The sequence below is a fragment of the Mus caroli genome, unplaced genomic scaffold (genome assembly GCF_978045245.1).
Source record: "Mus caroli unplaced genomic scaffold, Mus_caroli_1 scaffold_6, whole genome shotgun sequence".
NCBI lineage: Eukaryota > Metazoa > Chordata > Mammalia > Rodentia > Muridae > Mus > Mus caroli.
This window is the reverse complement of record NW_028227261.1, coordinates 39,199,744-39,214,075: the sequence shown is the minus strand read 5'-3', so window position 1 is coordinate 39,214,075 and position 14,332 is coordinate 39,199,744. Positions and strand designations below refer to the sequence as shown.

The following is a 14,332-nucleotide window of genomic DNA, read 5'->3' as shown; positions in this document are numbered from 1 at the left end:
ATTGTGGCAGTTCTGAAACAGGACAGCTGGTGACAACACTCTGAGACTTTGTATGGGTGAATGAGGAGGCTGCATGGAAACAAGCTGTGTGTACCTCAGAGGGGTCTCTTTGCAGGGTCTTTTCTCTGGCTTCTCCTGACCCACTCCTTTCGATGGCTGGGCCTCTGTGCCTTCATGGTCCACTGATGATTTGAGGCATTCCTTGCCTACATGTCCCAGGAACACAGCGGTTTCTACAGAGTGATGTGTGCACATTTCAGTGCTGTTGACCTCCAGGACTGACAAGTCACTCTTTGAGTCCTGTGAGGCAGAAGGGAGTAGATGATGACTTCAGCCTGCTGTTCCCCTCCTCTTTAAGTCACACTCCCTAGCTGAGTTTACTGGTTAAAATTTGAAAAGAGAAGAACATTTAAGAAAGGTTGTCCACAACCTTTCTCAGCACAGGTTTCTGCTCTTTTGTTTGTTTGTTTTTTTGAGACAGGGTTTGTCTGTGTAGCCCTGGCTGTCCTGGAACTCACTGTGTAGACCAGGCTGGCCTTGAACTCAGAAATCTGCCTGCCTCTGCCTCTGCCTCCCAAGTGCTGGGATTAAAGGCGTCTGCTCTCTTGCTGGACCTGCCCTTTGGACGGTCTGTCAAACCTCTGTGATCTCCTTGACGCAGACCTAGCAATGGTCCCCCATGCTCTGCTCACCTGATCTTCAAAGTTGAGCTCCTACTTACAGTGAGTGGTTCCACCTTGGCTATACCCATTAGCAAGGGGTGGGGTGTGCGAGCTCCCTTAATGAGCAACTCCCCTGCTTTGGCTGGCGCCAAGCTAGCCACACCTGTTTGCTATCAAGGCTGTCTGGGCCAGACCAGAGCGGTTCAGTTGCAGGTGGTAGGCCTGAAAGAGGGCTGGGGTGGGGAAGGTGGGGCTCCCTTTGCTTTGTTGTCTGTTTGTGGGGAGAGACTTTTTCTAACAGCGCTATCCTCCCATATCCTCTCTTCTTTCAAAGCGAAGTTCTCATTTTGTTATTTAGAAGCTCACTAGGAAACTTAAGAAGCACCTCAGCTTTCTCTAACTTCTGCCAATCAGAAGCAAGGATCCTGGGAAACATCTGATGTTAGGTTTGAGGTTCTGTTCTGGTGACTTGAAGGGCCACTGTGATCAGAGCAAGACCATGATAAATGCCAAAGTAGGGCCCCTTCTGCCTCTAGCCTCATACCATTTGAAGAGTGATCATGTACCTTGTTTTAGAGCCCATAGACAGGACTGCCATGCATGTGTTGGGGTGAGGGGTGTCCTTAAAAGGGGCCTCCTTGTATTCATGAAACTGAAGGAAGTTTTGATTTGGTGGGGGAAAAATCCCATTCCTTTTTATGGCCTGGACATAATTGGGTTTTTTCTATTGGCCATCAGTGATGTCATTCCGACCCCTCATAAAGAAGGGGAAATCACACCTGTGGACTCGGTGCATAAAATTTCATTGGGCAACAGTAATAAGCATGACCAGATGATGTTTGGGCAGTTGGGGAGCTTTGTGCCCAGTGAATCCAGCTGCATGGAGACCTGGGCACCATAAACTTGCCTGCACGTTTATGCCCGTAGGCTAGTTCAGGGCCCACTGCCAGTGGCTCTTTTCCTTGGGATCAGTATCTGGCAAAAACTCAGCATTTTCCCCTTAGTGCCAGGAACCTTTGCCCTTTTCTTTGCCAACTAGTGGAACCAGGTGTCTACTGGGACCTGCTGACCTTAGCCTGAGATGCCTAAGAATATTGAGTTAAAAAAACAAAAAACAAAAACTATAACCTTTAGCAGTAAACTCCATCCTACCTACCTCTACAAGCTTTGCCTTCTCTAGGACAAATCAAGGCCTCTTGTTGAATATGTGCAATTGTCACTTGCCATTCCGAAGCCCCCAGGGTCCATTTCTAGTTCTCTTCTTGGCTTGTTGCATGATTGAGCAAATCCTTTTTCTTTACTGAATCTGTTCCCTCGTTTGTATAAGCGATGGTGACCACCCTAACCCACCTTGTGTGCTCTGTTATGTGACAGAGATGTACAGCTATCTTCCTGTGAGACACCTGCATGTTCAAGTTCTGGCTCTGACTCTGCCTCTCATGAAGATGAGTTTGGGCCTTGCTATATTTGTGCTGCATATGCTTGGAGACAGGGGGCTGGAACATTCAGAGAAGCACTCAGCAACCCTGTTCTTCTCCTTGAATCTGCAAATGTTCATGCATAGAGCTCCTGAATAAGATTGGTATCTCCCTCTCCATACTTCCGTCATAGAGAGGCCCTCAGGATTCGTGCTGGACCATGTTCAGATATGAATGACTGTTTAGATGATCCTCCTTTCTGGTTGTTCTCATGGTGGCTCTGAGGTATAGATGCTTCTTTGAGAGGAGCAGGCAGGATACCCCTGAGCTGTACCCTTCCTAGCCAGGGGTGATATCTATAGCTGTCATGTACCACTGAAATTCAACAGGAAAGGGAATCCCTTTTTCTCCACAGCTAGCCAGACCCAGCAGGACTCCAGACCTATGCCAAGTAATATCAGGAGGTGGCTAAGGTTAGCTACAGGAAAATAAGACAGGGACTGCCTACCCTTTTCTGACCAGGCCCCCTGTGTTCCTCTTGCTTCTGGTGGCCTCTTTACACCCAGCACTCAGTGTGATTTTTCTGAAATACTGAGTTTAGCAATTAGTCTCTAAGACACAAAGGATAAGGAACATCAGAGAAAGAGAAGGAAGTAATACGATTCAGGGAGACCATAATAGATAACAGTACCTACCTCACGGAATCAGTTTGAGGACAGCTATAAGTAAAGGCCTTAACATATTAAAAAATACAGTTTGCAAATTAGGAAATAGTAGCAACTGATGTTATTCTTTGTAATATCTCTTGAATCTCATACTTAGTTCTGAGGAATGGCTCTAAGTTCAGCATCCATGGTGCTAAGGTGGAATATCTTCCTTAGTGGTCCCCCTGCTGATTTGTTGATCCTCATGGTCTCTCTGTTAAGTAGACTTTTTTTTTTTCATTATAGCTTAAGACTCCACATTTTGGGACATGCGTGTTTCTAACTTGTCCTCTCTTCTCTTTCTTGTAGGCTTCCAGGACAGTGCCATTACCTAGGCTTGCCAGTGGCAGATTACTTCAAGCAGTGGATTAATCTAAAAAAGGTACCTCCTGTCCTCCACCACCACCCCCAACTCTGGTGTCTTTTTGTTTCTTTTCTCAATATCCCCCTTTCTCTTCGCTGGGTAATCTGTACTGAACTTCTGATATTTCTGGAGTGGGAGTGGGAGCTGCCTGAGGGCCAGGCTGCTGGGAGGAGTACTGTTGGTGTCTTCCAAACATACACAGAGCTTTCTCTTCTGAGTCTCTGGGCTGAGCCGTGCAGTCACTAGGAGAAATATGGGTCTAGTTGAGCCTTTCAGAAGGCATTCTGTTGGGTATAGTTCTTTATGCTCAGTGCAGACCTTATTGCCAGCCCGGCCCAAGTTCTCTCTGATCCACGAATGAAAGACAGGTGCGTACAATCACACACTAGCTTATTTTTAAACCCGCCTTATTGGCTCAATTGCTGGGCTCTTCTAAGCCTTCCTTGGCTATCTCCCACCTTTATTTTCGCTCCCAGCTCAGCACCTTAAATCTGCCCTCAACTTTAGCCACTCAGTTACCTTCTCCTTGATCAGCAACCCTAAACTGCCCTCCACTTAGTTGTGTTTCTTATCTCCCTATGGCTGGTCATCTTTTCTCCCTCCAAAGCATGGCAAAATCTTCCTTTCTCTTCCTGCTTCCCTTGGCCTCCTGCGGAGACCCAGAAGTCCCATTTCTTTCCTTCGGCCCAGCAATTGACTCCTGGCATATTGATTGATGGATTAAGAACCAATTGGGAAAGGGGACCTTAGCATCAGAACCACCTGCTACAGCAATCTCTCTCTTTATACTCATGAATGTGCTCTCTGTGCCTCTAGTTAGGAAGTTGGGTTGCCTAAGATGACTTTGGTTTCCCTGATCCTAGCAGAGCCTTGTTCGTGTATGGGGAGGACAGTGGAAGCTAGAACCCTTGGAGCATGAAGGAGGATCTTGGCACTAAGACAGCATTGTAGACTTAGAGAGTGGGATTGTGGGATTGTGGGCCTCAAAAGGACCTTGCATAGCTAGGGTAGTTCCCTGATAGAGAGTGAGTCACCCAGAAAACCAGCCTTCTCCTGGCATATGCTGTAGTTCCTAGATAAGCAGAAGAGATAACACAGGAATGGCTTCTTGCTTCCTTGCTCTAGAGGAGTTATTGCGCCAGGAGGCCCAGGTTATTAGAAGAAAGAGAGAGAAAAATAGCCCTGGAGTAGCCTCAGGGTCTACTTGATGCTACCAGTCAGCTTAGTGACCCTAGGAATCTAGAAGAAGGGAGGCCACAGCAGGAGTCTTAGGAAGGGGAGGCTACTAAGGGGTCACCATAGGTACTGTGAAGATAGGGGTTTCATGTTGGGTATTTAAACACGGTATGCAGGGAGGAGCCTGGCTTGGAGGCAGAAAGAGCAGGCTGCTTTTGGTGTGTGTGGATGAAGCTAACATGGAAGAATAGTGGGGCAACTAATTTTGTAAGGATTTGCTCTGCACCGAGATGACCTTGGATTTGGTTGCATTTTGTCCTGCTTTCACCTAGTATGTGTCCTGTGCACTCTGATACTACTTCTCATCTTTCACTGAAGAAGCTAGGCTCTGTCCTGCCTTTGTGCCTTGAGCTGGCTGGCTCTCTTCGTGAAATGCCCCCCTTGCCATCATCATCAGGCCTGTGCCTGCCCCTTGAAGATGTGCTTCAGACATCACTTCCGCTGAGCTGCTCTTGCTGTGAGGCTCCCTGGACTTGGGATATCAGTTAACTCAGGTGGAATTGGGGCCAAGCTGTTACTCCTGTCCATCTGGAGTGCAGAGACAGAGCATGGTTCTTGCCTGTGTCCTCAGTGGGGCTGGACTGGGGTTAGCTAGACTCGGAGTTATGTATACTTGCTGGCCACCTCTTCATTGAGAACTAGCTTCATAGAGACCCTCCTGAGTGGAGCGAGGCATGCCTGTGTAGATAGACATGCTGTCCAGGAAAACAGTGTGCCAGCTGTCAGAGCTCATCTGGGTCTGCTTGCTGGTCTCAACAAATGCAATGTGAATGCCCGGCCAGGCGAGGCAGGCACTGACCATGAACAATTACTCTGAAGTTCACTCGACTTTTTGGTGTGTGGTAGCTCTCTGCCTTTAGGTTCCTAGACAGAAGGTCAGGAGAGCAGCTGACCCATATGGTAACACTAGGGTCACCTTGGTGCTTCAGGCCAGCTTGAGACTCTTCAATCAGTTTTCTACTGGGATGCCAAGACATGGAAGGAAGGAATGGATATAAAGGGAAACTGAGGACTCTATTCTCAGTTGACCCTGTGTTTTCCCCAGGTCCATGCAGACCTGGGGAAAGCAAGGGTGTTTCCTCTCTAGCACCCAGCTATATTGTGTTCCAGGTATGTGACTATGCTAGTTACTGGATAGGAACTCAGCATCTTACTTTCCTAAGGCCTTTAATCTGAGAAGAACTGGAAACAGATAAGGCCTCTAATCTGAAAAGCCTTTTCAGTTCTCCTCTCCTCTTTATAAACTGGGCTGCCTCAAAAAGAGTAACTTTTCAGCAGCCGTGTTTTGTAGCCGTGTTTTATACCGCTACCTACATCTCCTGTAGGAGAGTGGCAAAAGTCGCTGTTGGCTGACATTTGGGGTTTTGTTGAATGAGCTTAGATTTTTTATTGAGCTGTCAACTTAAAGAGAACTTGAAGTTCTGCTCCCAGCTCTGTCCAGGAGATTAAAGATGCTACTAGGGAATAAGGGGAATACACCTGCCTGTGTTTGTGTGTGTGTGTGTGCATGCACACACGCATGTGTACGCGTATATTCACATAAATAGTCATCTGCAGAAATACTTGAAAATATGTTGTATTGGTTGGTTTTGTGTCAACATGACATAAGCTGGAGTTATCACAGAGAAAGGAGCCTCCCTTGAGAAAATGCCTCCATGAGATTAAGCTGTAAGGCATTTTCTCAATTAGTGATCAAAGGTGGGAGGGCCCATTGTGGGTGGTGCCATCCCTGGGTTGATAGTCCTGGGTTCTATAAGAAAGAAAGCTGAGCAAGGTGGGGGAAGCAAGCCAGTAAGGAACATCCCTCCATGGCCTCTGCATCAGCTCCTGCTTCCTGACCTGCTTAAGTTCCAGTCCTGACTTCCTTTGGTGATGAACAGCAGCATGGAAGTGTAAGCCGAATAAACCCTTTCCTCCCCAACTTGCTTCTTGGTCATGATGTTTGTGCAGGAATAGAAACCCTGACTAAGACACATGTATACACATAAATGTATTTATATACATATATCCATAAAGCACAAAGACATAATATTATCTCTTCCATAAGCACACATTCAGAGTACCTTCTGTGTGCCAGGTACTGTGTTAGGTTCTAGGAATATAACAAAAAAGGTGACTGTTACAGATCATATGACTTCTATTCAATAACCTGTTCAGACAGTTCGAAGTTGTAGATCATATAATAAAGAACTGGCTTTATTGAGGTAGAGTGTGAGGAAGGCTGTCTAAATTATAGGCTGAAGGAAGAACTGGCCAACCTTAGGAAGCAGCATATGGTGAGGCCCTGAGGTGAAGAGAAGCCTGCTATTTTTATAAAAGCCAGGAAGACAGAAGTTCTGCCTCTTGTTCATTGTTCTAGCCCCCATCACATTGGATGGCTCACAGTACAGAGTAACTTAATTGTCATTTACTGAGTGAATAACTGCCAAGGCCTAGGACTGTGAGAGAGGAAAGCCGCATGAGGTACAGTAAGTAGACGGTGATGCTGGAGCTTGTAGACCAGGTTTGGATTTTGGCTCTTACTTATAGGATAAACAGGAGCTACTAAAAGAAAACTTTATCTCATTTGCTTTTTTGTTTTGTTTTGAGGCAGAGCCTCATGCTATAGCCCAGCTGGATGTGGCCGCACAGGCCTGTAATCCCAGCACTTGGAAGGCTGAGACAGGAGAGTTGTCTTTACTTCAAGGCCAGCCTGAGCTGAGAGGGAAAGACCAGTCTCTGGCTATAGAGTAAGACCTTGTCTCAAAATACAAACCAATCAACAAACGCTCTTTCCCTAAGGAAAGCCATGCAGTAGAAGTGACCTAGACGCTGTAGCACACAGAAACTCCATAGTAGCATAGGAAAGAAAGATAGATGTCTGCCAGGTGGTGGGGCACTCAGGAGCAGAGGCAGGGCTTCTTGAGTTCAAGGCCAGCCTGGTATACAGAGTGAATTCCAGGACAGCCAGGGTTGTACAGAGAAAACTTATCTCTAACCGCCCCCAAATAAAAATAAAGTAAAATAAAATAAAATAGTTAAATGATTAAGAAATACATAAATACTATAATAAATATACCACTTTGGTCAAAAATAAGTCTAGAGTTTGTATGTAGAAATAGACATAAGAAGGGCTATAGTTGGTGAGTTATTGCGAAGTGGTGGGATAAAGAATTGAAATCCAATAGGACATTGTTCTCTGTGTGTTGAGTTTAGCTTCCTCTACCTCTTCTAGCTTTGTGAGTCAGAATCTCACTGTGTAGCCCAGGGTGGCATAGCACTTGAAATTCTCCTGCCTTCACCTCTCAAGTGCTGGGATTGAAGGTATATACTATCACACCTGACATATCTAGTATATCATTGGGAAGCATGACAGGAACAAATGCAAAATTGCCATTATGCTTAATTATTCGTTAATACATCAGTTACATTGGGACAAATTTGTTCTTTGAAAGTGAGTGTTATGGCAGTACTGACTGTGTAACAGACAGGAAATAATGATTGGTTGGTAGAGTTAGGGGTGAATTCTTTCAGCCTGTATGGCCCTAAAATTTAGGATTGAGCATATAGGTAAATTAGAACGAATTTTCTGTGTGAGGAGAAGGAGAAGCTTAAGGTAAAGAGAACAACTTGATTTAGGACTGTTGAATTGAGACGTCTGAGCAATTCTTCCGGCTCTGTTGAAAAGGTAGCTGACCATCTAGTGCTAAAGAGTAAGGTTTGATAAGAGGTACTGAGTCTTGACATTTGAATAACTAGTGTAAACATGGAGATACATGGTATTGCCAGAGAAGTGTATATAGGGTGAAAATGAGAGCAAAGCGAAACCCTGAGGTGGTACCTTAGGCAGGTAGAGAAGGCAGGGTTAGGAGGAAGCTGTCTAATAGAAACAGATGCTGGTTACTGGCTGTGCTATGTTGTACACCCATTGTCTGCATCCATTCTCTGATGCTTTGACAGAGCACTACAGACTTGGTAAGCTATAAACAATGAAAGTTTATTTGGCTAACGGTTATGGTGGAGGCTGAGACAGTTGAGCTCCAGGGGCATCACCTGGTAAGGACCTTCTTGTTGCATCATGGGAAGACTTCACATGACAGGAGAGGACAGAAGACACAGACGACAAGAGCTCCACTCTTAAACCAGTGCCCTTTTGGAACAATAGCACCGATTCATTCACGTGAACAGTTCCCATTCCCTGGTGGTCTCTTAAAAGCCCCGCCTCTCAGTAGTGCTATAGTAGAAGTTAAATCTTAGTGTGGAGGTTAGGGAGGATTGAAAGTCAGACAGTAACGCCTGTGGTGCCCGATAGAGTTTCCACTGGCATGTGGCAGTAGGTCACTTGGAATATATTTAGTATGATTGAGAGATTAATTTGGATTAAGTTTTAATCAATTTGAATTATAATTTACTTGAGAAAATTTGAGTATGTTTAAAGGCACTTGAGTTAGAGATGCTATATTTTAAATGGTTAATTTTTTAAAATCTAAAACATTTCTGATAAAGATTTTGCTTCATAATTGAGATGTGATATTAAGTATTAATAGACTTGATCTGAAAAAAGACTTAGTCTGAAAAAAGACAAAATATCTCCTAATGTTTATGCTGCTGTCATGTTTAAAATGATATTTGGATATATAAATTGACTAAATAATTTCATGTTATTTAAAGTAAAAATTTAAGCCTTTATCATTTTTTTTATGTGTATGGTGTTTTGGCTTCATGTATGTATGTGTACCATATGTGTACAGGTCCCACAGAGGCCAAAAGAGGACCTCATCTCTTGGAACTGGAGTTACAGATGGCTGTGAGCCTCTTGGGGCTGCTGAGAAACAAATCTAGGTCCTCTGGAAGATCAGCCAGTGGTCTTAGCCACTGAGCCATGTCTCCAGCACCAACACGTTTTGTCTTTTAATGTTCCATAATGACCATGATAAAAGTTGAACTCTCTTGTGTACTTAGATTGTGTTGTATTGAACAGCCCTGGGCCGGCCGGATCCTTGGCATCAGTACAACATTGTCTACTCCTTACAGCCTTCCTGAGCATAGAGCAGTTAATGATGCTTTCATACCAAGACTTCATGGTACAGACACAGAGGGGCCTTGAGGGTGGCATCCCAGAGGCTGAGATAGGTGTTGACAGTTGGGGGGGGCAGGAGGGAGGAACAGAGAGAGAGGGGAAGGGGGAGAGAGAGAGAGAAAGAGAGAGAGAGAGAGGGAGGGAGAGAAAGAGAGAGAGAGAGAGAGAGAGAGAGAGGAGGAGAGGGAGGGAGGGAGGGAGGGAGGATGGGGAGGGAGGGGGTAACATGAAGGCAATCATATATGGGTACTGAGGTTGGGACCCTACTGATGCTCAGGTACAGAGAGGAGAGGGAGTCATCAGGAACGCCTCCAAGAAGAGGAGAGGAGAGGAAAGACTGTTCCCTACTTCATCCTGACAGGAGAAAAAGCAAAGATGGCTGCAAATCTATGTCAGCAGGCTTGCTGATTTGTAAATATAACTTAATAAAATAGGCTAATAAAATAACTTTTGTAGTATCACATAAACAGGTGCATTGAAGTTCCTGAAGAAACTTCTCTCTGAAGCATGGGAAGCCTCCTTGTCTGCACTGTTGGCCACACCCTCTTCCCGGCTCTCAGAACACTCAAGCTTCCAAAGTCTTTCTAACCGTCGCCCCACAGACAACACATCCCAGGCTATCACAGCAGCACCCATGATCCTGGTGTCAGTCTAGGCTCTGAGCATGACCAGAACCAGGAGCAACTTGGAGGAAGAAGGTGTTTATTTGGCTTACATGTCCTAAGTCACAGTTGATTGAGAAATGCCAAGGCAGGGACTGAAGCAGAGGTGGTGGGAGAGCAGTGCTTATTGATTTCTTAGATGCCTTGCTCAGCTTGCTTTCTTCTGTACCTCAGAATCACTTGCCCAGGTGTAGCACTGCCCCCAGTGGGCTGAACCCTCCAACATCCTCCTTTAATCAAGACAATGTCCCACAGATTTGCTTATAGGCCAACCTTATGGAGGCATTTTCTCAATTCAGATTCCTTCTTCATGATGTGTGAAGCTGACCAAAAAAAAGAAAGAAAAAGAAAAATACAACCAGCACACCATCTGATGGCTGGGTGACTTTTGTTTTCCCGGTGAGACATACAGGTAAATCATTTGCTGGCAACTAATAGGGAGGTGTGTGAGGGCTCACAGAAAGTTAAGACAGGATTGCCTCCCTTTGGTAAGTTACCGTGGGAGCTAACTCAGAGGCAGTGTTGAGGGTCCAGTCAGGTCAATGACATTAGTCTGTAGCAGAGCCACTCTGTTGAGAGATTTGATCCCCCTTAGTAGAGCTCAGCAGATTGGGGCAAGCGTGGAGAAAGGGGGCTTAGGGTTGTCAGGGGTGGAGAGTTTCTGTAAGGAGTTGTAATAAAAAGAGCGGGGAGTTAAAAGATAACTGTCAGGACAGCAGTTAACAAGACAGACTGGGGGGTCTAAGATAGATATTGAAAAGAGGAAGACTCAGCTGGGTGTGGACAAAGCAGGTGGGTCCTGTGGAAATGAGGAGCGGGTGCAGTGGGCCCAGCTGAATGAGGCAGACAGCAGGGTGAGAGAGTCGGCAGTGGGGTGTAGTGGCTACTGCTTGGAATCTCAATACCCAGGAAGCCGATGCAGGAGGTTCACTGCAAGTTCCAGGCTATTCCTGGGCTATAGAGTGAGACTCTATCTCAGAAAAACAAAAAAGGACTAGGGAGGTGGCTCAGTTGGTCCAGTGCTTGCCACACCAGCATGAAGATCCCTAGCACCAATGTAAAAAGCCAAGCATGGCACTGGGCATCTGTGATCTCACTGCTGGGGAGGGGAAGGCAAAGAGGAGCAGGAGTTGAGGGTCATCTATGACCCCTTGAATCCATAGCAAGTTTGAGGCTAGCCTAGGTTACAGGAGACTCTGACTTAAAAAAAAAAAAAAAAGGATATTTGAATTAATGATTTAAAAAAATGGGATGTTGACAGTTTCTAAAGTACAGCCACAGAAGTCATGGTTAGAGCTGAGTAGAAATAATGTTCTAAATAAGGCATTATGAAACAAAAGGGTTGGCTGGAATACATCCAGAAAAATGTGTGTATATACACATGAATACAGAAGATGGGCTTTCCCAGTACATATGCATGACACATAGGTACAAATGAATATATAAGTGCATGCCTACACATATATAAACAGTTCACGTATATGCAGACCAAACTGTGCAGCTGTGTGTGCACACACTCATAACTGTCAGGAATTCCCTCTCATGCCACAACCTGCCTGGCTGGCCTTTGTGTAGGAAAGTAAGCAGGCAGCCTTAGGAGGTATCTGAGTTGGGCAAGCTGTCTGGTTATCCAGTCCTGTCCGGCACTTGGGGGGTAGGGGCTGTCTAGCATCAAACAGTCAGATAAATGCAGGGTGTAGACTGTAGCTCTACTTTCCCATTGCTGCCTGTATTCCATGTCCTGCTGTGCTCTTTCTGTGTGCTCTGAAAGGGCGAGCTTAGGGCCGGACATCTGAGGGAGAGTGGAGAAGAAGAGGAGAAAGAACTTTTGCAGTCTCTCCAAGAAACATTGTCTCTGACAGTCTCTGAGAGGGGATAGCAGGAGAAACTGCTGAAGGGAGCAATGGAGTCTACGATTGAGTGTGACCTTTTCTGACCTTGGAGCATTCAGAGTCCCAATCAGTGCAGTAATAAATTAAGGGCTTATGGAGGAATATGTTCTCAGCCTTAATGAAGTTCTTTGCTGGGGGCCGACAGCGGGTCAGCAGGTCTTGGTGCTGTAGATCCGACGCTTCAGTGAATGTCTGAGCCAGTGGGGAAGCCAGCAGTCAGGAGTGATCCAGAGTGGGTTCTTCAGGTTGCTGTTTGGCCCCTTTGTGGAAGGGGGCTAAGTGGGGCCAGCATGGAGCCCCTCTGCTAGGGCTGTTGAGAAGCTCATCTGACAGAACAAGAGTAAACCTCGAGCGCAGACAGATGTGAGGACCTAGAAGCCCTGCAGTGCTCTGAGACGGTAGCTTGCACTAGTGGCAGACTTTTGAGTCCAGATGCAGAACCAGGCAGGGTTTGTGGCCCCAGTCTTTGGGACCATCCAAAAGCAGTTCACTGTCCCTGGCCAGTATATGGTCTGGGTTGGATTCTCAAAACTTCTGGCCATCTTTGAAGAGCAAGTAGGCTAACTAAGTACATGGTGCAGGACACATAGGCCCAGGTAGGAATGAGGGCATGGTAGAGCACAGGTGTATGGTCAGAAGCTGGCTTGTAGAGGGTGCCTGGGCTACTTTGAGCAGCGGTTGCTGACCTCTGAGTGGGACTCGGGACTCCAGTTTCTGAGTTCTCAGTCCATTCTCTGTACTATGTATGCCTGGGGCTAAGCTCTTGAAGTCTAGTCCAGAAGTAGAGAAGGTAAAACCCCGTGTATAGTATCAGCTGCCAGAGCCACAGGGAATGTCTCCTTTCTTCTCACTGCCCTGCCCCCATGGTGTAGTGCCCAGCCTGGGCTTTTCCTTTAAATATGTCTTACAGCTGTCTGAACTCTGAAATTCCTTTCACTCCTTCCCTTGCCTTGTTAACATGTGTTGCCTTTGGGGTAATCAGGGAAAAAATATTATGTCCTTTTACAATTACCGGGTTTTGGAATATTAAAATGTCTCGCTGCATCGGCACTGTTATTTTGATTGGTATTCTAACCTTTGACTAGCCCATAAAGCGCGCCGCTCCTGAAGCCAATATTGCAGGACTGAAATTTAATTCCGAAATGATTCCAGATAATAGGGAGACAGATAATATATGCATGAAGGATATTATGTTTGGACTAACTGCAGCAGGGCCAGGGCTGGGGAGCTGAATAATAGCCCAGAGTGAGTTATAATCTGTGGGACAGAAATGCCTTACTGTCAGGGCCAGGAGAGGGACTCTTAAATCAAAGGCACAGGAAACTGTGGTCACAGGGTGCACATTCTGACAGGAAGAGCACTGGAGCCAAGAGGGGAGCTGTTGAGGCTTTGCCCATTCTCTTTCTTGAGCTATGTAGCAAGGTCCTAGATGATATAGCTCATTGCTATCTTGATATCTATACTTCTTTGCTTCTTAAGACATAGCAGACTTCTTGCTGCTTTTTAGATATACATGGTTGTTAACCTCTGTTTCATACATTGCTCCCTTATGTTTTATTTTCTTCTCTTAGTGTGTTTAGAAAACTCCTGTTCATCCTTCAGAACCCTATTATGTAAGCCCATCTATCACACAAATGTATGTGCACACACACGCACCCCTCTAGTAGAAAGGAATCTGTCACCTCTTTCCCTATGGCTTAGAACTTTGTACAAGGTGTATCATACAATTGCACATTTGTGTTTCCTATTAGTCTGTGAGGCCCTTGTGGTCTCTGTTTTCAGTACCCAGCCCTGGACCCTGACAGTAGGCATTCAAGAGTATTAACTGAATCCACATGGAGTCAGGCTTCTGTAGACAGATATCTGTCAGATTTTGCCCAGCATGGGCTTAGAGAAACTAAGCCTCTTCCTGTGGGCAAACAGTCAGGAAGAGGTAAACCCTGAGTCAAGTGTGTGTGTCTTAGGTAGGTGGGCAGGGAGGGCTTGGCAGTAAGATGCATAGATACCCCCATCTTCCTTGTTCCTTGCTTTAGGCTCTGGTCTTGATATTCATGGGACTTGGGGTGTGGAGAGAATGAGACCTTGTTGCTGTGGTTGTCAAAGGGCAACTTTTTGGAGCCCTACAGGGAAAGGAGGAAATGGAACACTGAGTGCTCATATCTTCCACAGCCAGCAGCAGTGGGTGGTGGAGCGGGCACTGGAGTGAAGGCCTGCACTCCAGAGTCCATGCTCCTGAGTGGACAGTTACTCCACTCAAAAGACACTCCTCTACTATGAGTTTGTAGCCAAGTATCAGGACAGTGGCTTGGAAGTAATACCTCCGTGTGCTATGGAG

The 14,332-nt window shown here is 45.9% G+C and overlaps 1 protein-coding gene across 6 annotated transcripts in view; it reads left to right on the top strand.

Annotated features, from left to right (window-relative positions):
- The window catches only part of Eri3 (ERI1 exoribonuclease family member 3), a 124,127-nt gene that overhangs the window by 62,007 nt on the left and 47,788 nt on the right, over positions 1-14,332 (top strand). For all 6 annotated transcript variants that reach the window (XM_029476773.2, XM_085839044.1, XM_085839045.1 and 3 more), the window contains one exon: positions 3,094-3,166. In XM_029476773.2, the coding sequence (XP_029332633.1) occupies positions 3,094-3,166 (73 nt within the window). The remainder of the gene's footprint in view (positions 1-3,093; positions 3,167-14,332) is intronic.